Here is a 26,742-nt window from a genome sequence, read left to right on the forward strand (position 1 = left end):
TCAGATCTTTTCTAAAGGTTGTAAGCAATTGCTACAGAATTATCATAGCCTGGCGTTGCTTGTTCATGTACGGTTTCCATTCAAAACGCAGCGTGCCGTGATTTCTCTGCCTGTCACAAGCTGACATCCTGGCACTGATTATTTATATCCTGAAAGAGCAGAACCAAGGACAAGCACGTTGAAAACGTTTGTGTGCAGAAGATACCCCACCTGCTTTGGGTGGGGTGGCAATGAATCAGACATTAAATTGTACTTAAGCAGCAGTAGGTGGAGCAGAAAATATTAACAATGGATGGAGGAAAAACAGAAGCCATTTGCTGGCCATGAAATTGAAATTTCATTTGCCATAGCAAACCCACTTTGATTTTAACCCACATATTCAAGTCCAAGGCACCCAGGACCAGACTGAAGGGCAGGCTTTAGAAGAGAACGCTCACAGTTAAGAATTTTAAAGTGGTGAGAGTAACGCAATAATTATGTTTTGCCTGATGATTCATGCAAATTCAAAAGAACCTTACAGTTGATTTGGAAATCCTCTGGTACAAGATACAGGCCACATTATGATCCCTGTAAATCACAGACTGGAACAACAGAGCACACAAACCAGCTTTCCCCATTGCCGTAGCTCTTGGTTTCTGCTACGCAGACTCCTGCCTTCGCCCTCTCCCTTCACCAGGCTCGAACCCCTCAGCTCAGCCCAGTGCCCTGCACTGATTTCTGGAGTTGTTGCACTTGCCTTGTGTCTGCTGGGAAGTCCCCTTGTTCCATCTAACGGGTTGATTTCCTAAAGCCAGGGGCTCAGACAACTGCTTCCTCGCTAACAGGCGGAGAAGCAAAGAACAACATAAGCAAAGTGACAGAAAACACAGGGAAAAAGAATGGGAGGAAAGGAGTGCAGGGTGGCTTGTTAAAGGGAGAAAAGCAGCTGTGAACTGTGCGTACTCTTGCATCTGAAATACCCGCTGATTTTCCACAGAAACCTGCAGAAATAGTTTCTGTGCTTCGGGGGTGTTATTTTATTTGTTAAATATTGATTTAGACTATCAAGCCCTGGGAACACTTATCCTAGAAAGGCACTACGAACAACTGGTGAGTTAGGGAAATTTTGCCAGTGTCACAGGAAACATATCGGATTGAATACATTTTATTCGCACTTTTTTCTTTTATTATGACTGTTTCACTCAAATGCCTGAACAAATAATAGAGGATTTTCTTTTTCGTGATTCAACATTCTCAGCTTTTAGCTAAATTGAGACAATTCTATGCCAGCAAGCTTTTTCAAGAAGACCTTAGTAGAAGGGAGATTTCAACAAGAGACAGAAAATGAGGCAAGGAAATGGGCAGGTTTCTCATGTCACCCAGGTAATCAAGACAAGACACAGCTCTTTATGTTCCTAGGCAGTTCAGCTTTAAAGGATAATGAAAGAGGTAGAGTGCAAGAGAGCTAAGGGAGCAGAGAGCCCCGGTTTAAACAAGAATCAGGGGTGATGCAAAGTCCCTTGGAGTAGTTTCCCACTTGTACGTTCAGACCGAAGCTCCAGTACCGTCGCTGCTCCAGGAGATCCTCTCCCTTTCACAGCCCGCTTGCCGACCCACAGCTCCCCTGCAGAGAGAATCTGCTGCCTGCTGGTTTGCCAGCTCTAAACCATCAGGATCTGCTCGTAATCCGAGAGAACCTGTGCAATGTATTTGTCCGTCCTGTTTATCTTTTCAACAAATAACAGAGAAATTCTGGCTTCTAACAAACATTTCAAATTGCTTAGTTCCTAATTTCTGACCAATAGAAATGAAATCGCTCTACCGACCTGTGTCAGCAGCAACAGCAAACTCCTCTCTGAGGTGATGGGATAGAAGGATTTGTTTGTTTATGCATTTTACCTGGAACGAATTGCATCAAAGAGCAGAGGAAATGCTGCAAATTAGCAAGCAGGAGGCTGATGGCAGACAAAAGGATTTTGGAAAACATATTCCGCTTGGAAGAAGGCATCGGATCGGAGATGGTCAGGCAGGGTACCGGTGGGAGGATGGCAGTGTGCAGCCAGCACTGATGAATCGGGTGGAGAGAGCTGCCTGACATCATCATTTCAGAATAAAAGCCAGGAATGTCTGTCCAAGCAGGGCAGGATGAGCCAGCCAGCCCGCCTGCCCTCCCCTCCGCTGCCAGGCCAGGCCAGGCGGACACCGGGCACAGGGGACACCCGCCTGCGGCCCCAGCAGCTCCACAGCCCTTACCGCCCCTCACCTGGGCCAGGTGAGCTGCGGAGCTGCCAAGGCACTTAAAGCATACATTGCCACTGTGGGAAAACGTGCTCTATCGCTATCTGCTGCTTGTAGCTGGAGGAATTGGAAGAAAGAGGAGCAGAGGAGATGCATCCGTATATTGAGACAGCCAGGCTCCAAGGTAATTCTTTTAAAAATTCTTGTCACCTAGTCTTGCTTTTTCACCTGTCAAAACCACCTTTTTGCTTTGTTTCAAAAGCTGAGTAACCATTCTACACCTCAGTGAATCTCAGGGCTCCAGGAGTTACGGCTGCCACACCAGATCGGGCAATCGGACGGGGAAGCAGCCGTGACAAGCCATGCTCTGCTGTGCCAGACCAAGGGGGACCACAGGTGGACCGTTTCCTTCAGGATGCCGAAAGGAAGCCCCTGGCACCCTGCAGGTGTGCTGCAATGACCGTGTTTGTTTCATGGTATTGAGCAGCTCTCAAAAGCTGCCCCATCCCTTGAGAGAGAGCAAGGCAGCACACACTGTACCCACATCTGTGCTAAAATGCAGTTTCATTTCAGGGGAACGGTCTCAATTAACCTTTTCTTGGGGAAGAATTCTTGCTGAATACCTAAGCTGTCTGTGCATTATCTGTTATTCTTTGGTTTTAGCTTTTAGATAGTAGAAGAGCAAAGAGAGAAACTGTGTATTAGCTTTTCATCCCTTACACTTTCCAGACAATGGACAGAAGGCTCAGAAATGAAAGAGACTCGCTGTCAAAAAACTGTTGGAACTTTGAATAAGATGTTCCCACATTATTTTTTTTTAATCTATTTATATTCTGTTACTGATCCGTTGTCTGAGAGGTTCCTGTTAAATTACTAAGTCACTGCAGCTTAAACAACAGGGAGAAGTTAAAAGAAAACATAGTTACCAGCTGAGCTTTGCTGATCAGATGAGGCAGCTTTAAAGCCAATTAATTTTCTGTTCAAGCCTCCTTCAGTAAAACTGGAAAGCGGATAGTGGTGGGACAGGTGCCAGCCCGATTTCATGTGCAGCTCCCTCCTGAGAGACGGAATCAATGAGCTTTTAGTTTCACATCAGAAGAACAGAGTAAAACAACCGGGCTTGTTTCTCCCAATAAATACTGAAATCCATGAGAGAGGCTATCAGTACAGAAACTCTATGAGCAGGGTAGACAAATTAGAAACAAATAGGAAAACAGTAAAATTAGGATCTAAACCATTAGAAAATAAGAGCGGAACACCGAAGGGCAGCCAAGAGAAAAACGCTCTATACTTTTAGCCAGCAAAGTAATTCAGGAAGGGTCTCTTTTAAACAGGAAGAGGTTTATGTGTGAAAGCAACCTGCAAGTGGGAATTTACAGTGCTGAAGGATTTTTTAACTTCAAAAGAGAAGAGACTGGTTTGTTTTCAATGGATGCTTTAAACTTTCTGAACGTACCATTTTAAGCTGGAATTTTCTAAAGCTACATATTTTATTCCCTTTATTTGATCAGTATTTATTTGCCTATATATCATCGCAGAGATTTGTGAAGCAAAAGCAGAAGCTTTGTTGCCTCTAGAAAATTTAAAACACCCATTAGAAAAATCTTGCAACACTTTGAATGAAGGCAGGACAATGGAGGAGTTTGCCTGGGTTGATGAGATGGGTTAGGGAGCAGTCAGGCAATCTGGACACCCATAAATCCATGGGTCCGATGGGATGCACCCGCGGGTGCTGAGGGAGCTGGCTGAGGTCATTGCTGGACCGCTCTCCATCATCTTTGCAAGTCTTGGGAAATGGGAGAGGTGCCTGAGGACTGGAGGAAAACAAGCGGCACTGCAGTCTCCAAAAAGGGCAGGAAGGAGGACCCGGGTGACTACAGACCGGTCAGCCTCACCGACATCCCTGGGGAATGGGTGGAATGAAGCCAGAGAGTCGTGGTCAATGGGCAGAGTCCAGTGGAGGCCTGTACCTAGTGCAGTGCCTCAGGGTCAGTGCTGGGGCCTGTATTATTCAATATATTCATCAACAATTTGGGTGAGGGAATAGAGTGACTGCCAGCAAATTTGCTGGTGACACCAAGCTGGGAGGAGTGGTGACACTGGAAGCTGTGCTGCCATCAGAGACCTGGACAGGCTGGAGAGCTGGGCAGGGAAAATGTAATGAAACAGAACAACGCCTCATTGAATTGTAAAATCCCCTTATTACTACCGCAGAGATCCCCCTCTAAATGACAGCACACAATGACAACCAATCGGAGAAGAAATCCCTGCAGAAAAACAAGAGTCGTCATTTAGGGAGGTATGTCTTGAATTCAGCTGCCCTGGAACGCCAGCCTGAGCAGCTCTTCATTCTTCTAAGGAGTGTGGTTCTACTGATTTTTATTGCATTCTATCAGGTTTTTAAATGGAGTAAACGGCTGCAGCAGCAACACAATGTGTTTGTGTCTTGTGGATCCCCGAAGGAAGCAACTTAAATTATGTGATCCAATACTTTTCTTAATAATAACAGGCAGATATTTTACAGTAATGAAAACTGTTTAATTTTTCTTTAAAGGCTTACATTAATAACTATGGGTAAATTTCCAAATTCTGGCACTTCATAGATGATGATTTAAAACTCTGCTTTTTGTCATCATTCTAGATGATCACAAACACTTTGCACAATAGTCTAGAAAATTCAACTCCCAAAACATTCTCTTTTTCTCCCACTTTCTTCTGTTGAAACAGCGTTACCCAAACCGATTACAAACCAAGATGCAATTATTAGGGAAAAAGTAAGAGACTGGTAAAATATGACATACACTGGTGGTGACATTTTTGAAAGTCTTTAGGTGCTAAAGATGCAGATAGGCACCTTATGGGATTTTCCAAAATTCCTAAGCATCTAAGGCGCTTACATGCTTAGGCCCTTTGAAAATCCTACTAAGTACATATCTGCATCTTTAGGTAGCTAAATACCTTGAAAAATCTCACCCTGGATGTCCGGTTTCTCTCATCATTTGTTTTAAATAGTATCAGTTTGACAGGCAGCACATTTGCTCGTGACTTTTATCTAATAAAAGGAGGAGAGGAGGATTAAGGCTGAAAGGATTTAAAGAGAAAATTAATACACAGTACTGGGGTAAAGATATATTTATATCTTCTGAGACAAAACAGAAATAAGATTGCAAGTACATGCTATGGAGATTTTAGTACCAAAATATTTCCTAAGTAGGAATAAAAAATAAAATAGTTGATAAGAAAAAAATCAGGGGTCTTTTTCCACTTACACTGCAAAATTCATGTATCATAGAAATGTTTCTACACTATCTTCTAGGGTGAAAGATTAGTTATGACAATGAAAGAAAAGAAATCCTTAGCAGAGCCATTAGAAATACCGTGGCTGCTACTGGATTAAGTCATATTGACCTTCCATAGTGTCAAAGCTAAGCAATGCAAAATTCATCCGACTTCCTTTTTCAAATGCTTCCAGTGTTTTCTAGGGCAGGAAGCACAGGGACAGCCTCAGCAATGGTGACAAAAGATGGTTCAGTGTGTATAAATTTAAATTAAGTTACTGCTTAAGTTGTTGAAAGTTTCCTGAACTGCTAGAAATATTTACATAGGACTCTCCTGAAACATTCATCACAGCACTCAGCATGGTTTCTGTTTCAGTCCACGAAATATGCTACAAGATTTGCTCTTTCTGCCATCTGACAGGCTCCGTTTAGCTCTGCAGAGTATTTGTGATCACAGCGAATCTCTGTTTCAGACTCTCCCTTTTCTGTTTTAAGTGGTTTTCTATGGTCCTTGCTTCTTTTAAGATCTCATCGAGTTCTTCAACATAAGAAGCATCCATCGCTGCTCTCTCACTTAATTGAAAAAATCTAGTTAAAATCATTACTAAAGACATTCAATTTCTTACTACTTAGAACTACTTTTCTGCTTTAATTGAAAATGTGTTGTCAGCACTCACTTTTTGGCCAGGTTAGTTCTTTGGTACAACAGAAAACAGCCTTTTTATTTCAAGATCTATGTTCAATAGTTTTCAGCACTAATTTCTCTAAACTGCAGCCACAGGAATCCATCTTATCCAGGTAAGTTAGAAAAGGAGGCCAGTATCCAGTGCAGTGCCTCAGGGGTCAGTACTGGGGCCAATATTATTCAATATATTCATTAACGATTTAGACGAGGGAATAGAGTGCACTATCAGCAAGTTTGCTGATGACACCAAGCTGGGAGGAGTGGTGACACGCCAGAGGCTGTGCTGCCATCAGAGACCTGGACAGGCTGGAGAGTTGGGCGGGGAATAACCTGATGAAATTTGACAAGGGCAAGTGTAGAGTCCTGCATCTGGGCAGGAACAACCCCAGGTTCCAGTATAGGTTGGGAAATTACATATTAGAGAGCAGTGTAGGGGAAAGGGACCTGGGGGTCCTAGTGGACAACAGGATGACCATGAGCCAGCCCTGTGCCCTTGTGGCCAGGAAGGCCAGTGGTACCTGGGGTGGATTAGAAGGGGGGTGGTTAGTAGATGGAGAGAGGTTCTCCTTCCCCTCTACTCCGCCCTGGTGAGACCACATCTGGAATATTGTGTCCAGTTCTGGGCCCCTCAGTTCCAGAAGGACAGGGAACTGCTGGAGAGGGTCCAGCGTAGGGCAACAAAGATGCTGAAGGGAGTGGAGCACCTCCCTTATGAAGAAAGGCTGAGGGAGCTGGGGCTCTTTAGTTTGGAGAAGAGGAGACTGAGGGGGGACCTCATTAATGTTTATAAATATATAAAGGGTGAGTGCCATGAGGATGGAGCCAGGCTCTTCTCGGTGGCAAACAATGATAGGACAAGGGGTAATGGGATCAAGCTGGAACACAAGAGGTTCCACTTAAATTTGAGAAGAAACTTCTTCTCGGTGAGGGTGGCAGAGCCTGGCCCAGGCTGCCCAGGGGGTTGTGGAGTCTCCTTCTCTGCAGACATTCCAACCCGCCTGGACACCTTCCTGTGTAACCTCACCCAGGTGTTCCTGCTCCATGGGGGATTGGACTGGATGATCTTTTGAGGTCCCTTCCAATCCCAAACACACTGTGATACTGTGAAAAGTGCTGTATGAGCAGGACAGTTAACTTGCCTCAGAATGCTGGCATATTTTGATAACAAGTTCTTAATTTCTTTATTCATTTCTGTTAAAAGACAAAAAGTAATTTTACTTAAACATTTCAACAAATGTTCATCTCAATATCCCATTAAGTAATTACACAGTTACTTTCAGTGTATTTAATACATCACCGTTTAAAACTTTGTCCAGCGGTTCAGGTTTGTGAAGGGACTGCGAGCCCTCAGGAAAAGCCAAGTCTGTGCTTTCAAGGGAGGACAACTGAGGATTTTCTGAAGCTTCATTCTAATAACAGAGCACAAAAAATAACAGGTTCTAGGACTTTGGTACTGATAGAGTTTAACTAAAAAAAAGAAGTGTCTTACCAATATCTCGAGAGACTATTTTCAGAGAAAGTACAAGTTCACAGCGTCAGCACCACCCATTGTGAACAGGCACAACGTCTCAGTGCTGGGGGGTGTGTGGGTAGCACCAGTTTGAGAAGCTTTGCTCATATCAGAAGTTTGTGTACTTCACAAGGCCGCTCTGGAGAAGCCCCAGAGAACCGTGTGGTACTGCAAGCCCAGCTCTGTTGGACTCGAAACACTGCGAGGAATTTTACAGTCTCCTCACACAAGAAAGGCAAAGATGTTTCCCCTAAGCTACACAACCTGACATGGAGCTCTCTGCTCCGTCTCCTTCCGAGGAACCCACAGCAATGCCAGAGGAGGACATGGGGGTGGAGGGGGTTGTGTGGCTCCCCTGGGGCCAGAAGAAGGGTCCAGGTTCTCCCTCCCTTTCTCATACAGCACTGCTCACCTCCATCTCTTTTTTACGTTTACATCTGCTTTCATCAGATTTTTGAGTGTTGCTTGTCATCGTTGCCTGATAAGAAGTACAATATTGTATTTGGTGAGTGGTTATTGTGTGCAACTGGAAAACAGATCTGTATAAAAGCAGGCAAAACCCACCAGCAGTACCTCTGTCCGCTCCTCTGTCCCCTCACTAGAGGCAGAGCCACCACGGCCGGCCAGCCCGGGCCTGCCGCGCCGCGGCCCAGCGGCTCCCTGAGGTGCCCGGGTGCTGAGACCGATCCTGCCTCGTCCAGAAGGGATCAGCCACGTGCCCCCCACCCCTCAGGACATGGGGCAGCGCCTCCGCCCTGGCGCGCTTCCCGGACCTCTCTCCTCACACAGCGCGGGCCCGGGCCGCTTCAAAGCCCTCGCGGCCGTTGGCGGCCGTTAACGGCCGGTGCGCGAGGGGCGGCCGCGGCGCGGGGGGCGGCCCCGGAGCCCCCGCCTTGCCCGAGGCCGGCGGCCCCCGCAGAGGCTGTGGCAGCCGGGCGCACCTCTGGAAGGCTGGCTAGGGAAAACGGCCGCACGGCTCACCGCCGAAACCGCTCCTGTTTCAGCCACGCCAGGTAGGAGCGTTCCATCCCAGCTACACAGCTGACTTAAAGCGGGATGAAACTGACTCGCTATTTAAAGTGCTGCGCTGTCCACAATGGCGGTCATACTTCGTCTTCTAAGCATCTGCGACAGGTCTAGTCACAGTTTGAATCGCTGGTAACGCTGTGGGATGTAAGTGAAACGCCAGAAGAAGCTAGATGGGTCTGCTTCAGAAAACGAGCCGTGAATTACTCAAATCTGAGAGGCTACTGTCACTAAAATGAAGCTGAAGAAAATCATTGGGAGGTTGAAACTTCAAGGGCTGGAGCTGTTTTTTTAGAAAAGAGGCAATTTGATCGCACTTCACAGGAAGAAACTATTTGTTACAAAATGGCTATCAGGAAAATATACAGAAAAGGGTACCCAGAAGCCAGTTAACTACACATTGAACACCCCGTAAACGCCAAAGGCAGCACTTACACTCCGAGAAGCATCACACGTCGAGCCTGCAGCAGTCAGGTGTGAGTCATAGTCACCGCTGGTTTATCTATTTGCAATTAACAGATACGTGGAAAACAATTTACAGCTGGTAAATTAGGAGCTACAAATCGGGCTTCGACTACTAGCCGGTTTCTGGTTGTCTGTTTCCCTGAAAGGAGCCCAAATTCCTGCCCTGAAGCTATAATTGGAAGATTTCCCACCAGACACCAGTGCTATATTTCTTGTTATTGTTATGAAGAACTAGAGGCGTGCAATGTGTGTTCAATCCTGAACTGGCTTCCCCTAAGGCAGCCGCAAAGTTTACGGGCAGTTTTTAAGTGTGTGGAGAAGGGGAAATCTACATGCTGACGGCTAATACCTGTTTCAAAACTGCTACTTGAGACTTTATTGACCAAGCAAACGGGCTACAAGGCGTCCTCTGACGACATCTGTGTGAGAGATTCGTACAAAGCTTCCTTTGTAACCTCAGATCATGATTTGCCTTCCCCACCGACGAGGGGAAGTGCCGCAGAATAAATGCAGACGTAGACAGATATCTTGGGAAAGAGCCCTGATTTCCTCTGCAGTTTTTCAGTCGGCTTTTTTTGTCCTATAGCGAGCCAAGCTGCCAGAAAATCCCCCTCGCTCGCTCGTTCGAACAGCCACCCCGTCCCGCTCGCAGGAAGGCATGCGGGCGGCACGGCACTGAGCCTGCCCCGGGCAAGCCCGAGCACCCAGCCACACGGGACTCCGCCGCCGCACGGCTTTCGGCCCCGCCGCCCGAGGTACGCGGGGATGCGTGCGCCGGGGAGCGGGTCGGGATCGCGTCGGGAGCGGGTCGGGATCGCGTCGCGATCGCGTTGCGCGGGGCCGAACGCGTGGGCTGCGGGAGCGGGCGTCGGCGATCCCCGCCGCGCCTGCGCTCGCCCTTCCGTCTCGCATCGTTCCGCTGCAGCCCACCGAGGAGCGAGGTAGGACCGCCGGCGCCCCTCCGGCCCGGCCGGGCAGAGCGCCTGCTCTCCGGTGGCTGCCGGTGGAGGGCGGGCATCCCGGAGCCGCACCGCGGGCAGGCGCTGCGCAGCGGCCCGAGCGCTGGCGGCTCCGCGCCCCGGGGTCCCGCGCTGCGCTGGGCTCGGCTCGGCTCGGCTCCAGCGCGGTGCAGCTCGCCAGGGTGTGGCCCTGCTGGGCAGCCCTGGTTCTCTGCGGGGCAAGTCGTTGCGCACTCGAACACTCAGCTACAAATGCCTTTTAGCTTCTACTGTTCCTTTTCAATGTGCTTGGTAAAAGATCTAACCACCTGTGACTGCACATCAGGGGAAGAACTGTTGTAGTTTTATGTGTTTTACGTGTTAAATCAAAGGCTATCTTTTCCTTCAATCCTTCAGCAATCATTCCTGCCTATGCCTTCCCTCTCTGCTTTAGAATTAGAGTGGTCCTTGACTTCTTGGTTTACTTGACTGCAGATGAGACATGCACTATGTAGTCTTGTGGTATTTCATTTCAAAGACTTGGCTATGCACGTTTGGAAATAAAAATGCATTCCTCTGCTGCGAACCTGGGTGTCTCTTCTGCACAAACCAGCCAGTACTATAGACCATATAACAAATACAATGAGAACAAATACTTCCCTCAAAGTGCAGGGTTTTTTTTCTTCCTAAAATGACTGTTGTCATTTCCAAGCGAAATATATCTTCTTCACTTCTTTCTCTGTCACTCTTGAGGGGGGAGAGCTGTGAAATCGAGCTCAGAATTCAACCGGAATTAAAGTTAAAACACCATAAGCAAGTAACAGAACCTGAAGGCTGCTTTGTGACATTCTAAATAATGATAAAAAGCAACAGAGGAGACCAGTCGCTTAAAAAGGCACTTTTCCAACAGGTAGTCAAACATGCCATCCCTGTTATAGTGTTGTGTGCTAGAACAGAACTAGCCCGAGACACAGAGTAAGAAGCACTGTTCCTAACTCCGAATCCTCTCCATGTGTTTTTGGCAGAGTGAAGATGAGCGATGAAGACATTCTGGTGCGTGCAGTACAACTTGGAGAGAATTTCTGCCTCTATTTTGAAGGTAAGTCTTAACTCGCTGCTGAAGGACACACAGTGTTACCTTTCTGTGGGGAAGATCAAAAGCTGATACACAATTAAATCCCTTCCTGGGGCTGGCAACCCTGGTGTTCTGGAATCCTGTTCCCCCTGTTATTTGAGCAACCCTCAAAGCAGTTACAATCCCACCCCACTGAGAAGAATGATGGTTTTTAGATCGTGGAGCCAGGCTGTTCACTGCAAAACCAGTCTGAGCTTGAGACAGTTAACAGGTCACTACTGTATCATCTATGAACACCTGAAGCCTTTAATAACTTGTTGTTGTTGTTTGAATACAATTCCTTTATCAATCTGATTTCACCTAATTTTCCTGTAAGCTTCAGTTTCAAGCATTGTTAGACAAACATCTGAGTCAGCAAGATATTTGTTGCTTCATCTAATACATTCCTGTAAAGGAAACTCCCAAGTGTTGTAATACTGTGCGGTGGGCTTGAAGTGAGTGGACAACTTCCAATCTTATAGGAAAACGTTAGTCAGAAAACAGTCTCGTCTTTAGAGACAATGTTTAATGACTGTTTCTTGTTCTTTTGCTCACATAAAGGTGTTGATGAAAACAGAAATTTACACGCTATTTACTCCTTGGTTATAGCTTTAAACTGACTTGAGCTGTTCACCCTTCAGTCACCCTAAATCATTTTGCACGCCTCTTGGTTTGGTGGTAACTCCAGTTCTCAAATGACTGGTGGTTTCACCATTCTGTTGAGTTTGTTATGCTCACAAATCAAATACACTCTGTGGTTAGAATAGTTCAGCTTGGTGAATGAGTGATACCGGGGGTACAACTGGAAACATGCAGATGGCTGGCTGCCTTCCCATCCTGTAGAACAAAACTGGCTAGAAAGCGCTTTCTTTTGTGGGTACAGAGCTTAATGTTGTTTTTCCTTTTCTTCTCTTTTTTTCATTGCTCACTTGGAACCAAGATGATGATGGTAAGGTGACCGGTCACAGTTTATTAACTTCATCAGCAATTTTACCTGAACTAACCTGCTCACTCTCACTAGCCCACAAATGCTTTCTGTGCCTTAGAGAACAAGGTTTCAAAGCAATAATGGCTACTGGAAAAATAAAAGAGAGTTGCAGCTCACCTTCTCCTTCTGAAGTTGATGTTGCTTTATTTCCTCCTAAAGTACAGTTTGGCGGCTTCCCTAATGTAAAGACCTTTTCCTGCAATTCTAACTCTTGGGCAAAAGAGAACTGTTGCTTCTGAATGCTCATTAACACAGCAGCTTCTCGTGCCTGTTTATACAGACTGCTGCAATCTGGGAAAACCTCCTGCTGCTACAACCCAGGGGCGCAAAGAATTCCATGGCCTCACTTTTATTTGAGGTTTCCATGCCAAGAACCTATTTCACCTGGCATCCTTATCGATGAGATGAAGCCCATAGGGATCTGTTAAGATCTGAGCTTACAGCTAAAATACTTGACCTTCTTTGCTTACTATTTCTATAGGGCTGGAATGTGACGCCTTTTGTAAGGAAAAGGTTCTCCACCGAGTCCTTCGGAACGTGAGGAGCCAGCTGCTTGTGGTGCGACCAGATTTAGACATGGCGGCTTTTGAGGATGTGACAGATCAGGAGATGAAATCTGGTACACCCTTTTCAAATACATGCTATGACCATTGCCCTGGTTGTTCACTCTAGGTGTGCTTTTGTTCTTTGTAATCACTGACTCTAAATGAGAGTAAAAACTTCATTTATAAGCAGAAAGCTAAGCTACGAGAGCTGAAATCTTGTATCTTGGGGGGCCTCAGCAATTCATTCAGAACTATATTTATGGAACATAGTTATTTACAGTTATAATGCAGCTTACAGATTACTATTTAGAGGGAAGAGAGCAGTTGCCGGTGGAATGGTAAGACATAATACACTGAACTGTTGCAGCTCTCTCCTCAGCACCTATTAATAACAAACAATTCCTGTGCAGGCAGTGGAATGCACTTCAACGTTCACTACTACAAAACTACCACACCTTCAGCAGGGATGCCTGTTGCGTTCAGCATCCAGGTACAAGATAAAAGCTATTACATGTGTTGTGAGAAAGAACATGGAAAAACCATCGTGCGATTTAGGGTAAGTACCTGCTTTCCACACCTTATGTATGTGTAAGTATAGGCAAAATTAAGAATTCAAACATGCGTAAGAAACAAAACTGCTGCTGCCTTATGCTGGGACTAACCCGTCCCTCTTCTCTTCCTCAGGAAGGAGAAGTTCCCAAAGAAATTCCTGATGAAAGTAACGTGATTTTTTTCAAAAAGACGTTTACATCTTTTAGCTCCAGAACATTTAAGTTTGAATACTCGCTGGAACAAGGAATGTTCTTGGCCTTTGAGGACGAAGGCTACTTGAGAAAATTAATTCTAAAGAAACTGTCACGAGAAGACGAAGTGGATGAAACCATGGAAATAAGTTTACAAGTGAACTCAGAATGAAAGTTACAACCTATGACGTACTTCAACAGTCTTAAATATGTTTGGGATTTTCCTCAAATAAATCTTACTCTTCATTCACCTGAGACGAGCTGGTTTTGTGGGTTTAGCTACATGAGTCAGTACGAACATGAGCATCACCCAGTCCTCTTCTGCTTCCTCCTAACAGCACGACAGAAGTACCATTACAATAAGGACAATACATATTCATAAAAATACTGTTTGTTTTATAACATCTAATAACTCTATGAATTAGTATTTGATTTTAGGTGGAAAAAACCCCACCCTATCTGCAGAGAAAACATTTCAAATAACCCAAAAGCAGTAAAAAAATGTCCAGAAGTGCACACACAGTTTCTGTAAATTCTTTATTGTATGGATTAAGAAAGAAGTATTCCCTTTATACATCAGCTCTCAGAGTCCAGAGTTACAGGGTGTGCCCTACAGCCAGTTCAGTTGTGTTGTCAGCACTAACAGTGCAGTTTTCTGCAAGTCAAATTTGTTTTACAAAATAGGAAACCAAGCAATGGTTATTTTAGAAAACATCAGTAAAGCTGCCCTTCCAAGGTGCCTTCAGCTGTGTAACTCTGTCATTGATCATTACTCGTTAATTCCTCCAATTTACAGTGCAGCTTAAATCAACTTTCACCTGGACATTACCCACTTTAAGTCTACTTTTTCTAACATTTTTACTGCTGTTGCACTAAATCAAAAAACTATGGATATTTATTACTAAAATGCCAGCTCTGCACTTGCTGCAGTATGTACTCACTATAGGCCCATGGTTATTAATTTCTTTTGCACTAAACATGTTCATAAAAACGTCAGGAAGCAGAGGCAGCGGTGAACAATCGTGTTTGTCAGGGACTCGGTTGCATCTCAGAGACTCCACAGCATGGCAACGGCCCTGCAGATACCGACATCGTGATAGTTAAAGTAGCAGAGGCCAGCAAAGGTAAGAGCCGACAGTACATACAGACCCGTATTGGCCACTTTAATGGGTGTATCTCCATGGACGTAGTCAGTTATAACCTGTCCGAGACCCCTACAGAAAGAGACAGAAAAGAGCTGAAATGAGGAAAGAGCGTTCCCCACTTACAACCACACAGTTCATGCGAGCGCTCTAACAAGATGACTCAAGCACATCATTCTTTCTCACCTGCTACTATCAACCTTTGCTAAAGAATACCCAGATCCCCACTCAAAAAGATGCACCTACTAAAAAGAAACCAACCAACAGTCCACATATTCTATTAAAAATATACATTTTTGGCTCAGAGTTTTCTTAACAGTACTAAAGAAACAAAGTGTTGAGCACAGCTCTTTCAAACAACAGAATCCGCAGATTCTGCCCCCAAGAAACAGTGGGCAGCTTATCCGGCTTCCCTTCCCGGGAAGAATTTTTTCCTAATGTCCAATCTAAACCTCCCCTGGTGCAACTTGAGGCTGTTTCCTCTCGTCCTATCACTTGCTGCTTGGGAGAAGAGACCCTACAACCTCCTTCCAGGCAGCTGTGAAGAGCGAGGAGGTCTCAGCCTCCTTTTATTTAATACGGCCCTATTGTGCTTACCAGTGGCCATGAAGAGTGAGGGCTGCAGCCAGCGAATAGTCCATGGCTGGTCCGGGGAACAGGTAGGCGGCAGGAAGGAGACCCAGCAAGAGGACACTGACCGCTCGCTCACCTGTCCAGTGCAAGGATGCAGCCTTGGAACTGCCTGAAAGGAGAAGTATTTTTCAGGGCAAAGTTCCTGCCTGAAGCGCTGTAACCTTAAAACCAGGCACCTCACCGTGATCAGCACCTCACCCTGATCAGCACCTCACAACTACATGTTTTCTCCAACCCAATTACTAAACTTTCATCCAAGCAAAACCTAGATGCCTTTGAAATAGTGCTATGGATCTACTTTACAAAGCCTTTTCGTCTAGTGAATTTCTTCAATATTATGTACTATTTACTACTCCCACCTTTTGAGAAATGGCTTTGAGATCTGGATAACCACAACTGCAAGTTCCAGTGGATGGTACATCAAGGTAACCGTGCACAGCTCTGCCCAGAACCAGGACCGCTATTTTAACTGTAAACAGCAGGTTCTGTAAACAGAAACTTCTGGCACCATCAAGTCCTACGTGGCCTAGAAGCAGCCTAAAAGCCAAAGGATTTCAGTCCTCCATTGACACTGCTGGGCACAATGTGAACCACATGACAGATGCCCCTGGAAACAGTTAACCAGTCAGGGAGCCCTGGAACCAACTCTTACCTTTTAGAAGCATGCAAATACTATTAGGGAAGGAAAAAAAAGCCAAACCCAAACATCTAGGAAGTTCTGGAGTGAACCCACACCCTAGCACCATAAACAATACTTTGAACCAGAATGTCAGCATCAGCCCAGGCTAAAAATGTCAAGAATTGACTCTGTACAGTTACTTTGATAACAAAGTACCCCGCCAAAGTGCCTACCTAACTCACAGATATTATCCATCCAGCTAAACCAAAACACAAATGTCCTCCTTCATTTTTGCAAGGAGAAGGAAATGTAGCAAAGTGACAAGATGAGAAATGCAAAGGACCTGAAGTAAAACATGAAAGAGAGCCAAGCTGTGGACTACTACACTGTCCCTGTAGAGCTCCATGGCCAAGAATACTTCCCAGCACGTGAAGGCTGTTGTCAATACGACATCCAGAACAGAAAAGAAGGAACAGCTTAGCTGTCTTTACACCAATTTCGTTTACAAGCGTTTCATCATCCTTTCCACTTCTAAGTTGCACTGTAATGGCCTCAAAACATCCTTAACTTCCAGTCCAAACATTTCTCATAATTAATGATGCAAATGGCATGGTTATCTTTCATCACCTCTGCGTGGTCTTACCGCGTGGAGAACAGAGAAAACAATACAAGAAATACTGTCTGCCCACGGGTCAGACTTTGCAGATGAACCTCCCTGAATCAGCAGCTCGGCTGTTCACGAAGTCACAACTGCAGCGTTTTCACGTTGTTACAGCTACGGATACATAAGAAAAGTTACACCTTTTTCCTGATTTCTTTAAAAATCTTTCAACCTTCTTTTCCACTCCAAAACCCCGCCATCTTCGTTAATAAGCAGAGATTTCATTTTCAGCATTCAGTTCTTATCTCCTATTTCGAGACTCGCAGCGCTCACGAGCTTGAAAGTGACACGACCGCTGTGGGTTTGAAACTCAAGCAGTGCCAAGTCAAACCCGCCTTGTTTTAAACCAGACCTGAGCGGAGCGCAGATCGACAGCTGCGCCATGCGCCGAGAGCCGTCCTGTCACAGGTGACGGTGGCACGCTCTGCTCACACCTGTGCCTTGAGAAAAACTACTGTGACTATCGTCGGTGTTTTCTGCTTGGCTGCTCCTACCTGGCTCAAGAAATCGACAACCCTGACCAGACATGGGCATAACAGGCACAGGAAGAAGAAACGCATCGTTTGGCGGCACTTGGAGCAACGGTTCCGAGAACGGGGGAGTAACGGCTCAGCACCGGCTCAGCACCGGCTCACAGACCCGGTGCGGCCCCGGGGTAGACGAGACCGCCCCCGTGCGCGCGCACACACACACACACACACACACACACACACGCACACACGCACACACGCACACACGCAGCCCCGCAGCCGGCGGGCGCTGCCCCGGGGACGTACCGTGGCGCTGCTGGGGGGGACTGTGGCTCTGCCGCGCCGGAGCGCTCCGATCGGCAACGGCCGCCAGGACCGCGGGGCGGGGGCGAAGGGTCCTCCCGAGGAGAGCTGCGGAGAGAACGGGGACGAGGGGTCAGGGCACGGCGGGTCAGGGCAAGGCAGGCCAGGGCGCCGCGGCAGCCGGGCCGGCGGGCACTCACCCATCTGCGCTCCGCGGGGCCGCGCCAGCCCCGCCCGCAGCAGCGCCAGCGCCGCCATCGTCCGCACCGGCCCAAGGGCACCGCGCACCGGAGCTGGAAGCCGCTGCCGCCGCAAACCTTCCGCTTCCGGGCCGGGGGCGGCAGCGGCGCGGAGTCCCGGCTCGCTGCGGCGGGAGCGGGGCGCTGAGGAGAAGCCGCGGCCGCGCCCGGAGCCGGCGGGGCGGGACACCGGGGCGGGACACCGGGGCGGGACACCGGGGCGGGACACCGAGCCGGGACACCGGGGCGGGACACCGAGCCGGGACACCGAGCCGGGACACCGAGCCGGGACACCGGGGCGGGACACCGAGCCGGGACACCGAGCCGGGACACCGAGCCGGGACACCGAGCCGAGCGGCGCCTGCGACCCCCGACCCAGCAGCGGCTGCGCAAAAGCCGCTCAGGGCAGCGAGAGCTGAGAAGGTGCTTGGTTGCATCTTCAAAACGCACAATGGCCACAGCAGATCCTCGCCTGCACGCTTGCTAATGAAAACTGTTTGTACCGGGAAAGCTATACAAAAGAAACACCTTCTTGAACGTCTCCCGTGATGTACCTAAAGCAGCTGCATTGTTATTGCATGACCGACCAGCAGAGAAGCGGCTGCGGTAAAAGGCGAGCGGCGGAAAGCCAGCCGAGTCCGCAGCACCGCTTTCTCCGCGTGTTCTGCATCAGCCAGCAGACAAGGGCATGCAGACAATGGCTTCACCTACAGTAAAAAGAGGAACCAGGGCTTGGAATGAGGCCCGAGGGGCACTGACGCTGTTTTGTGCTTGCATGTAGACTAAAGCTGGAGCTGCGCTCGGTCACTGACACACACCATTCACATTTCCCCCATAGCTCCTTTCCACGCCAGCCTCCCTTACTTAATTCTCCTCCTAAGCCCTCCACAGCCACCTAGTCTGATCAGGGAGAACACACAGACCACCTAGACCTCTCAGGACTGTGCTCTGTCTCTGGGCTTTACTCCAAAACAATGACAAAAGCATCTAACATGTCTGGATTTATTTATTTTGTTAAAGGACTTGGCTGTTCAGCTGCAGGGAGAACGGCCCAATACCAATTTCTCCAGTAATACATTGGGCAGACCGGAGACAGAACACAACACCCACCAAGGCTTCTGTCAGCACCATCGGTCTCAGGAAAGGTAGACACACCAGCCAGCCCGTGCCAGGGCTTGGAGAGAGATCTAAAACAAGGCAACGCATTGGTATCTTTTCTTCATCATTATGGAAGGACTCACTGCACCTTCAGCTGGACTGAGAGTATTCCCTCCTGACCCCTTCTGCGTCCAGCTGACCGTGTGCGTGCCGCCACACAGGTCTTTGGATGGAGGATGGGAAGACAAAACCACCACAGGGTGAAATCCAGCGACATTTCCTCTGTTGTGACTTTTATCTCTCCCCTCTCCTATTGCAAGTCTTGGTCATTGATTTGGTAACCCAACAAAGCAATATGTTAAAACGTAATTTAAAAAACCATAACAGTACAAACATGCCTGTTTTCCCCGTGCAGCAGCCTGTTACATTTTTGTGTACCTGGGCACAGAAAAAGAATCTGAAGTTGGCCTGTCAGATGGGTAACTGCTCCCCTGGTTTTCTGAATGTCAAGTGAATGAAAACCAAGGGGTACCTACTGCAGGCTGCCAAGGCTCAGTTTCCCCCCGTGGGCTGGCAGGATGTATATAAACCACAGTGTTGTAGTAAGTTGTACCATAGGGCAGTGCTGAAAGGTAAATACCCGCCTCTGTCCTCTACCTTATGGTTTGAGCTGCAGCCTAGACTCATCAGTCCTCATCTGAGCTATCCTCTGATTTTTCATCAGCGGCCACTTTCCAGTTCTTCCTCTTGTTCTTCTTCTCTGGTACTTCACTGTGCCTCTCTGACACAGAATTGTGACGTTTCTTTCTCTTTTTGGGGGGCCGTTTATCTTTTTTCTCCTCAGATTCACTGTCCTCAGAGCTGCTGGTGGTTGAGCTGCTTGCATGAGAAAAGTCTGTTTCCTGCCCAGAAGAGGTGGGTTCCCTGGGAGGCACTTTCTTGGTCTTTTTCTTGCGCTTGTGTTTCCCTTTCCAGGTACTCGAAGTCTCCTCTTCTGAGCGCTCAGTCTCCTGGGAAGAATCTGATGATGTTCTCCCCTGCTCCTTTTTCTTTTTCTTTCGCTTTTTGTGCGATCGCTTCTTTTGTTTCTTCTTGTGCGACTTCTTTGTTTTTTTCCGTTTGTGTGACTCGCGGGCAGTTTGCTTTCCCAGGTGAGATTTCTTCTTCCCATTCATAGCATTTTGTTGATCTCCTTCTTGCTGGTCACTATGAAAAGAACAGAGGATGACCAAAAGGAAGCGGACAAGCAGGGACACAGCAGTTGAGCCTTCTCGGTGTCAAAGTTTTAAGCAAGCACATCAATTCTAACCCCGGCTAGAGCAGGAAAGCAGATGCCTGACAGATGTGGCTGCAGTTTTGTTTCTTATTAACAGCTTGGTCCGCACCTTACTAATACCCCTGTTGAAGGTATTTGAGCCAGAACCAAGGACTATGTGTATTGAAAGCCACTGAGTGATGAAAACTCATTTATTACAGGTTACTTCAAATCTGTAAGCCTGACAAATACTGTACTTGATTCTGTTACGCGTGCTTTAAAAAGAATTCATTCTGTCTAGGGTCTTGTTTTACAGGTCAGTCTCCGCTCTCCTGGATACTGCAAGAATTTATATTCTCCAAATAAGGAGAAACAAGGAAAATAGATGATAACAGAAAGGAGAACCCGAGAGAGTGTGTACTGAGCTGACTGGGATTCAGCCGCCTACTCTGGCTCTCTGTTGGCCCAGACAGACCTTCCAGATTCACAGCATTTTAGTGACTCAAGCCAAAGCTCAACGTCTAATTACTATAAAAGATACAATCCCTTCCTAAGGCTCAGACAAGGGGGAACTGCATTAATGGACCAGATTTTTTTTCAGTGGGTCTCTGTAGCTTAACAGTGCTGCTTTACACTCGAGGCTATCTATATATTAAAACACAGTTTGAAAAATTCCCTGCATAAGCTGACAGAAGATTCTGGATACATCAGCAAGCCTGCTTGCCTTACCTATCCGTATCGAATTCTTCAGGGTACAACTCTTTATAGCCACTGTGACCCCACCTGTAAGAAAGCAGAACCATCTCTTAGAAACAAACCAGGCATCTAAGGAAAAATAATTCTGAAAAGACACAGCCACAGAATAACCATGAGTTTAGACAGCAAAGGCGGCATAGCAGAACCCTCCTAACGAAGAAGGAAGGAAATATGACTGATTTGGTCGGTACTATTTAAATACACCTTATGTTCTCAGTCTCTCTTCGATTTCTAATTAGGGAAAATTACACCTCAAATTTCTTCACAGTAAGTCCAGAGAGCACTAACTTGCATTTCTTGAGATTTTTAAGTTCCTTGGGCAAAATGATAAATACAAACCTTAGTTTCTAAGCTTAGGGCTGAGCTGTGGCTGCTCCCGTGACTTGGGAACTCGACAGGTGAACTCAAATGGGTATTCTGTAACACTGCAATAGTTTGTCCACGTTACTTATTCATTCTCAAAATGAGATCAAGCATTATCTTATAGGAGCACATACTGAAAGGACAAATGTACTATCTTTTTTTGTACAGGGCTCCAGAAAGGTGTTTTAATTACAGTTATGATCACAGGACATTAATTCCTCCACAGACCTGTCTGGCATGTTGGCTTCACATTCATACAGCTTTTTATTCCAGGATCGGGCCCTAAGGAGATCATCGTCGACTGAATCGAGAAATTGAGAGTTCCTTGTTTTCCAGTCAGCCCTGTAGCCGTCCTCATCAAAGCCATCGCTGCGCATCCGACTGCTGCAGAAAGAGAACAGTTGTCCTTCAGCTGCCAGCTCTGATGGAGAAACGTTCTGAGCAAGGGGTTAGGCCAGCGAGAGGAGCAAAAATCCAGCAAGTCTTGGATGTCCATCTACGCAAGAAGACCAGCTGTCATTTGAACAGACAGTCAGCATTAACGGCTCTCACTAAAGCAGTTCGGTAGCTAACGCTGGCTTTCAAAACTCACTACTGCCCTCTGTGCACAGCGAAATTCTTCACAGAGACGCTCACAATGCAAAATGGGAGGAAGAGGTTATCTCACCTATCACAACAAATGCGGTTCTCTTCCTCTAGCATACTCTGCAGGAGCAGACTAATAATACGCAGTGAGATACAGGCGGGTAAAACCAGCAAAGGGGAAACTGAACTGACATACTAGAATTGCAGTTTGGTCAGGTACCGGGACTAAGACCCCAAATCCACAGAAAGCACCAACAATTTTGAGTGATCTCACACGCCTGTGGCTTTAGTTTTGCTTATCGCTTGACATACCGCACTTCCTGAGCCAAGCAGCAGCTGTGGGCTTAGCCTAAGTCTGAAATGTGTTCTCCCCTGAGACAACAAAGCCACTTCCTGCAACATTCACGCTTCTGAAAAGTCATCACAGTAATAAGCCCACCTCCTCCCCTTCCAAACCCCAACCTGCCCCCCAAACCTAGCTTGTTTTCCTGTAGCTGGTAAGGATCCTCGGGCACATCAGAACGATCTAACAGATACCACACAAGCAGCGGTCCATACTGGTGTGTTACAACACTGCAGCATCCCCCGCCACAACCGTTTTGTTTACTGCTAACCTAAACAGCCATACATTAGACTTCCCTCACCACCCCCATTGCTTCAGAGAGCCCGGCCTACTTAATGTCGTGTTTTGAAGACTATACATCCAGATGAAGAGATGAAAGGTCAGACCTAAGCATACGTCTGACCTCTTCCCAGGGACTCATTGAGGAGAAAACAGTTATATCTGCAGTCTGTGTAGTCTTCATATATTGTAAACACATAGTCAATACACAATGCTCCTAAAGCGTTTGCTACACACAAAAGAGTCCAGCAACTAAGTCAATGATCTCCATACAACTCAAACCCACCTGGAGGTGTCCGACAGCATCCTGCTTTGCCTTCTCCAGTACGTCTCTTCTGTCTGCTTCTCCCACTCCCTTATTTTCCACATTTCTGTCTCCTCCTGAATCTGAAAGTCACAGAAACGAGTGCAACATTAGGGAAACTTTACAGGCGTGTAGCACGTAACATCAGCTCCTAGCTCAAAACTAACAGAATTCACAGCAAGATTTCCTACCATAATGAAACAGATTATTATTACTGGCTATAACCAAGGTAACCAATTCCTCTTGATGGAAATAACCTAATAAAGCACATAAGGATAGCAACATCAGGCATGGCGGGTTTGCCTGATTCTTCTGTATCGGCTGTTCTGGCTACTCTGTCCTGTCATTCATTATCATCCCAAACACACTGTTAGAGAATTCGGTACATAAATATCACCTGGAAGGACCAAGCCAAAAGGAGAAGTTATGCTATAGATGAGAAAACACAGCATGCAAATACGGAGTAGTCTAGCACAGATTTGTGTTTATGCACACCCGCTGTAAATAAGTGATTTGATAAATGCGTGAAATAAATGAGTTAGACCTGCCACATTGTGTCAGAAATTAATTAGTTTGCCAAAGTTAACAGAGTTTCTTAATCTTGCACTAAAACACTGCCTGTGCATGTTAACACAACGTTCAAATTCTTTGCTGCGATTAGAAGTACATACACAGTACAAGGGCAGCAAAACGACACAAAACCCCTGCAAACAACAACCGCGGGTTCGCCACTTTGAAAAAGGCAAACCGTGATTTTCACCAAAGTCCTGAGCGAACAGGTTTTTCACTGGAAAAATCTTACAGGTAAATATACGCACACGTTGCCTCGGCGGGATGAGAACTCAAGCGAAACAGCGTTAAACTGAAAGTGAGACCAACGACGTTTGCGCGGCTGATATTTCCACGAGCGCCGTTCCCCACGAGCGCCGTTCCCCACGAGCGCCGTTCCCCACGAGCGCCGGTGCCCACGAGCGCCGTTCCCCCCGCGCAGCGCACCCGCTCTCCCCACCGCCCGCTCGGAACCGCAGCCCCGGGCCCCGCACACGCCGCACGGCAACACGGCGGCGGTGCCCAGGGCATCTCCACCGGGACCCGCGGACACGGGCAGCGCCAGGGCCAGGGCCAGGCACAAGAACCGCGACAGAGAGGGAGGACGAGGGCCCGCCCAGGCCAGCAGCCCCCGCCGGCCCCGGCCGTACCTTGTTGTGCGCGCCCGTGTGCCGGATGACGTTCCGCAGCAGCACCTTCCCCACGGGCACCCGGGACATCCTCTCGCCCTACACGGCCCCGAGAAAGCCGGCCCCACCGGCACTCCCGGGCCCGCCGCACCGGGGCCGGGCGGGGGCCGCTCCCGGGCCACCCCCGCAGCCACGGGCAGGAAGGGACGGGAGCGGCCGGGCGGAAGTGGTCCCCGCGAAGCGCCTCCCCCTGGCAGCACCCGCCGGGGCGCTGAGCCGCTGCGACTCCCGAGCCGCGGCGACCACGGGGCGGAACGGCGCGGCGGCAGCGCCGGGGGCAGGAGGCAGCGCCGGGGACAGGCGGCAGCGCCGCCGCGGGGCCGGGCTGGGACGGCGATGGCGGGGCCGGAACGCGCGGAAGCAGGAGGGGGACGGGAAAGGCGGACGGACCCGCAGAGCACGGCCCTTCCGGTGGCGGTCGCTACGCGACGGCTGAACCATGGCGGACGCGGGGCTGGCCGCGCAGCTCTGGTCGCTGCTGGATGAGATGGCGGAGAATGACCCCCAGGCCTACCGCCGGCTCCTGCTGCAGCAGCGCGCCGAGGCCGAGCGGTTCTACTCCCCCCCGGAGCCGCACCTGTGCCTGCGGGCCCGTCCCGCGGTGGGTGCGCGGCGGCCGGGGCTCGGCCCCCTGCCCGGGCGCTGGGAGCGGGGCCGGAGCTGGGGGAGCTGAGCTGCGGCTCGGGCTCGGTCTCTTGCAGGGTGCTGCCAGGGGGCCGCTGTTCATCAACATCTGCAGCTGGAAAAGGGTCCCGGCGCCCCAGACCCCCACGGACCCCACACCTGTCAGCGCGGGGCCGCTAGAAGAAGTGTCTGGGGAAGGAGGTATGTCCGAAAGAGCTGCCGCTCGCTTTTCTTCCTGCGCTCCTGCACTGCGTGGCAATCTTACACGGATTCTCGCTGTAACAGAGGCTGCTGCTGCGCTGCTCTAAGCTTGGGGTAGTGGCGGCAAGGCAGGGATGGGACAGGCATGTCAACAGGGACTCCGGGAGAGACCTTCCTTTTTGTAAAAAAAAAATGAAGAAACAAAAGAATTGCGCACATCTAAACCCTGAAAAGTACGTAGGCGCTCGGAATCTCTTTGACCACATATACTCATGTTGACTGGGATTGTTTTCCCGTGCGTGTCCTTGAACGCAGACTGCAGGATCAGCACATGGAGAGGTGTCATCTCTAGACGAGGGTGATAGAATTCGCTCTCTGCCCAGAAGCCACAAATACATTTAATTTGCTTTTAAATCATTATAAAGAACATGGTACCATAGCAATAATTCTGAACCATAACTCATTTTTATAGACCTTTACAGCGTTATAGACATTGCATATAACCCAGATGTTCTTCAGAGAGGAGAAGAAAACCCAGAAAAAAGGGAGCACTTGATCCATTTGACACTTAAATTCGTTGAGGAACGACACAACCTTATTCTTTCTGACTGGTACACCACCGAGCCATTCAAATTGAAAGGAAGCCTGGAAACGATGCAGCAGCGTCTGAGAGGAAGGCAGATGCCAACTCTCAATCTCAGTCAGAACACCAAGAAGGGTATGTAGACATCTGCTGTCACTTTCTTTGAGGACCTATCAGATTGTCTAACAAATTTACTCTCTCTAATCCCAATTCTTGCCATAAGCATAAACCAAACACTTCTAAGAATTTGGAATAAGGCAGTAGTAATCATTATGGACATTAGCTGCATTAATTTGTGGTGGTTTGCCACTGAGAAACTGTAGTGACAATGGAACAGCAAATGTCCTTATTCCTATATCCACTAGACATGGGAACTCTGCTGGGGTTTGCTCCTTCGAGGTGCTCAGTTTCTTTTGCTCTAACCTGAGCCAGGGGGGTTGCTGGTATAACTCATCGTCTGAAAACAACACCTTTTAACCTATTGGCAATAAAACCAAATCATGGGTGAAGGATGAAGTGTCCGTAACAGCCTTCAGCTGACAAACTGCTCATTGCAACTGCAGTTACAACTTCTGTGATAGAGGTGGCATAATGTTACAGTTCTTAGTAACTGACACGTGTGAAAAACTTCTTTTTCTTCAAAGAACTGACGCTCGATCAGCTGCTACAGACTATGGAAGCCGAGGACTGCCGCAATGCTCCTGCGCTGCTCAAGAAAGAGAGCGTAACACAGCCTAAAGCGCACCTGATAGAGGAAATCAGCAGTACTGAAATGCCAGAGGAGCTAAGTACCCCCATCTACAACATTATCACCGTCAAGGATGCAAACAGTAAACCATTCAAAATTGAACTAAAAGTTGAATTGCCTAAGGTTAGCTCTGTTTCCGAGTGTGATCTGAGAATTTCAAAGGTAAGAAAGCAGAAAGAATAACCTCGTGATTTTTGTCCAGTATCCGATTCCTAGAAATGCTCACTGCTAATTCATTGTCAAAGAGTTAATCAAGTATTTTCATTTTCTTGGTTTAGGATGACGTGATCATTGAAGTCCCCGAAAAATACAGATTACAACTAGACCTGCCAGAATTTGTGGATGAAGAAACAGCTACAGCAGTATTTAACACAGGAAAACGGGTGTTGTTTATCACACTACCAGTTGCCAAGCCAGATCCCTAAGAACTGCATTCTGTCCAGTTTGTGTTCACGTAGGGCAGAACAAACCCAAAGTCCAGAATAACAACCCTGACCTTTAGATGATGACGGGTTTTTTCACTGACGTTCTCATTTTCAGGGGTGAATACCTCAATTGCCTTTAGAAGACACATGTACAGAAGGAAGTCTGGAGGAACACTAGCACCCCCCACCTTAGGAAAACAATAAGTAAAGGTTGTAAGTATTCAAGGAGTACTTGAACAGGTGTAACAGCTGTAGTAAAGAAACAGAAATGCATACATGCTTTACTACACCATTCGTTTTGCCTAAAGGTACAGCAGTAACAGTTGTGAGATCTTGTATCTAAATAAATTGATGACTGGATTCA

General features: G+C 47.7%; 5 protein-coding genes across 14 annotated transcripts in view; 2 read left to right on the forward strand and 3 right to left on the reverse strand.

Annotated features, from left to right (window-relative positions):
- The window catches only part of BCO2 (beta-carotene oxygenase 2), a 26,138-nt gene extending 16,364 nt beyond the window's left edge, over window positions 1-9,774 (reverse strand). The window contains exons 1-4 of one of the 3 annotated variants that reach the window (XM_065040245.1): window positions 9,152-9,774; window positions 7,478-7,589; window positions 7,320-7,371; window positions 3,144-3,274 (exon numbers count right to left, since the gene is read on the reverse strand). In XM_065040245.1, the coding sequence (XP_064896317.1) occupies window positions 3,144-3,274; window positions 7,320-7,369 (181 nt within the window). In that variant the 5' untranslated portion in view covers window positions 7,370-7,371; window positions 7,478-7,589; window positions 9,152-9,774. Of the gene's footprint in view, window positions 1-736; window positions 818-1,878; window positions 2,085-3,143; window positions 3,275-7,319; window positions 7,372-7,477; window positions 7,590-9,151 lie in introns of those variants that run through there. The other 2 variants (XM_013372112.3, XM_013372113.2) reach the window with 2 other exon arrangements.
- IL18 (interleukin 18) lies at window positions 2,178-13,764 on the forward strand. Of its 4 annotated transcripts, XM_065040251.1 has the most exons (8): window positions 2,227-2,401; window positions 2,504-2,663; window positions 9,768-9,936; window positions 11,145-11,218; window positions 12,174-12,182; window positions 12,703-12,840; window positions 13,177-13,322; window positions 13,451-13,764. In XM_065040251.1, exons 2-8 carry the CDS (start codon window positions 2,633-2,635, stop codon window positions 13,679-13,681), a joined length of 798 nt encoding a protein of 265 aa, XP_064896323.1. In that variant the 5' UTR covers window positions 2,227-2,401; window positions 2,504-2,632; the 3' UTR covers window positions 13,682-13,764. The 4 variants fall into 4 exon arrangements, with proteins under 4 accessions (XP_005500782.4, XP_021140913.2, XP_064896323.1 ...); XM_005500725.4 differs by lacking the exon at window positions 2,504-2,663 and having other exon boundaries at window positions 2,178-2,401; XM_021285238.2 differs by lacking the exons at window positions 2,504-2,663; window positions 12,174-12,182 and having other exon boundaries at window positions 2,178-2,401.
- Window positions 13,765-14,032: 268 nt separating this feature from the next.
- On the reverse strand, window positions 14,033-17,758 carry SDHD (succinate dehydrogenase complex subunit D). The gene is made up of 4 exons (XM_065040253.1): window positions 17,538-17,758; window positions 17,341-17,445; window positions 15,249-15,393; window positions 14,033-14,723 (listed from the first exon to the last, which is right to left on the reverse strand). The coding sequence occupies exons 1-4, from the start codon at window positions 17,593-17,595 to the stop codon at window positions 14,558-14,560; spliced, it is 474 nt and encodes a 157-aa protein (XP_064896325.1). The 5' UTR covers window positions 17,596-17,758; the 3' UTR covers window positions 14,033-14,557.
- An 806-nt stretch (window positions 17,759-18,564) lies between these two features.
- NKAPD1 (NKAP domain containing 1) lies at window positions 18,565-23,968 on the reverse strand. 3 transcript variants are annotated; one of them, XM_065040248.1, is made up of 5 exons: window positions 23,759-23,968; window positions 22,542-22,642; window positions 21,277-21,432; window positions 20,659-20,712; window positions 18,565-19,880 (listed from the first exon to the last, which is right to left on the reverse strand). In XM_065040248.1, exons 1-5 carry the CDS (start codon window positions 23,825-23,827, stop codon window positions 19,361-19,363), a joined length of 900 nt encoding a protein of 299 aa, XP_064896320.1. In that variant the 5' UTR covers window positions 23,828-23,968; the 3' UTR covers window positions 18,565-19,360. The 3 variants fall into 3 exon arrangements, with proteins under 3 accessions (XP_064896320.1, XP_021140916.1, XP_064896321.1); XM_021285241.2 differs by lacking the exon at window positions 23,759-23,968 and having other exon boundaries at window positions 21,277-21,544; window positions 22,542-22,626; XM_065040249.1 differs by lacking the exon at window positions 23,759-23,968 and having other exon boundaries at window positions 21,277-21,561; window positions 22,542-22,625.
- Window positions 23,969-24,056: 88 nt separating this feature from the next.
- PIH1D2 (PIH1 domain containing 2) lies at window positions 24,057-26,742 on the forward strand. Of its 3 annotated transcripts, XM_065040247.1 has the most exons (6): window positions 24,057-24,398; window positions 24,499-24,622; window positions 25,095-25,340; window positions 25,850-26,115; window positions 26,232-26,407; window positions 26,494-26,742. In XM_065040247.1, the coding sequence occupies exons 1-5, from the start codon at window positions 24,237-24,239 to the stop codon at window positions 26,376-26,378; spliced, it is 945 nt and encodes a 314-aa protein (XP_064896319.1). In that variant the 5' UTR covers window positions 24,057-24,236; the 3' UTR covers window positions 26,379-26,407; window positions 26,494-26,742. The 3 variants fall into 3 exon arrangements, with proteins under 3 accessions (XP_064896319.1, XP_064896318.1, XP_005500840.2); XM_065040246.1 differs by having other exon boundaries at window positions 26,232-26,742; XM_005500783.3 differs by having other exon boundaries at window positions 24,293-24,622; window positions 26,232-26,742.

Source organism: Columba livia, chromosome 24 (assembly GCF_036013475.1).
Source record: "Columba livia isolate bColLiv1 breed racing homer chromosome 24, bColLiv1.pat.W.v2, whole genome shotgun sequence".
Taxonomy (NCBI): domain Eukaryota; kingdom Metazoa; phylum Chordata; class Aves; order Columbiformes; family Columbidae; genus Columba; species Columba livia.

Bases quoted from the DNA above. Each gene is read 5' to 3' on its own strand.
- PIH1D2 (XM_005500783.3), top strand. From the start codon at position 24,295: ATGACCCCCAGGCCTACCGCCGGCTCCTGCTGCAGCAGCGCGCCGAGG. The intron at 25,341-25,849 runs GTATGTAGACAT...TTTTCTTCAAAG, and splicing joins CAGTCAGAACACCAAGAAGG to AACTGACGCTCGATCAGCTG. The intron at 26,116-26,231 runs GTAAGAAAGCAG...TTCTTGGTTTAG, and splicing joins GTGATCTGAGAATTTCAAAG to GATGACGTGATCATTGAAGT.
- IL18 (XM_005500725.4), top strand. From the start codon at position 2,368: ATGCATCCGTATATTGAGACAGCCAGGCTCCAAG. The intron at 12,841-13,176 runs GTACACCCTTTT...ATTCCTGTGCAG, and splicing joins AGATCAGGAGATGAAATCTG to GCAGTGGAATGCACTTCAAC. The intron at 13,323-13,450 runs GTAAGTACCTGC...TCTCTTCCTCAG, and splicing joins AAACCATCGTGCGATTTAGG to GAAGGAGAAGTTCCCAAAGA.
- SDHD (XM_065040253.1), bottom strand. From the start codon at position 17,595: ATGGCGGCGCTGGCGCTGCTGCGGGCGGGGCTGGCGCGGCCCCGCGGA. The intron at 17,446-17,537 runs GTGAGTGCCCGC...TTCTCTCCGCAG, and splicing joins GCCCCGCGGAGCGCAGATGG to CTCTCCTCGGGAGGACCCTT. The intron at 14,724-15,248 runs GTAAGCACAATA...CTCTTTCTGTAG, and splicing joins CTCACTCTTCATGGCCACTG to GGGTCTCGGACAGGTTATAA.
- NKAPD1 (XM_065040248.1), bottom strand. From the start codon at position 23,827: ATGTCCCGGGTGCCCGTGGGGAAGGTGCTGCTGCGGAACGTCATCCGG. The intron at 22,643-23,758 runs GTACGGCCGGGG...TGTGACTTTCAG, and splicing joins ACACGGGCGCGCACAACAAG to ATTCAGGAGGAGACAGAAAT. The intron at 19,881-20,658 runs GTAAGGCAAGCA...TTCTTTTCATAG, and splicing joins GAAGAATTCGATACGGATAG to TGACCAGCAAGAAGGAGATC.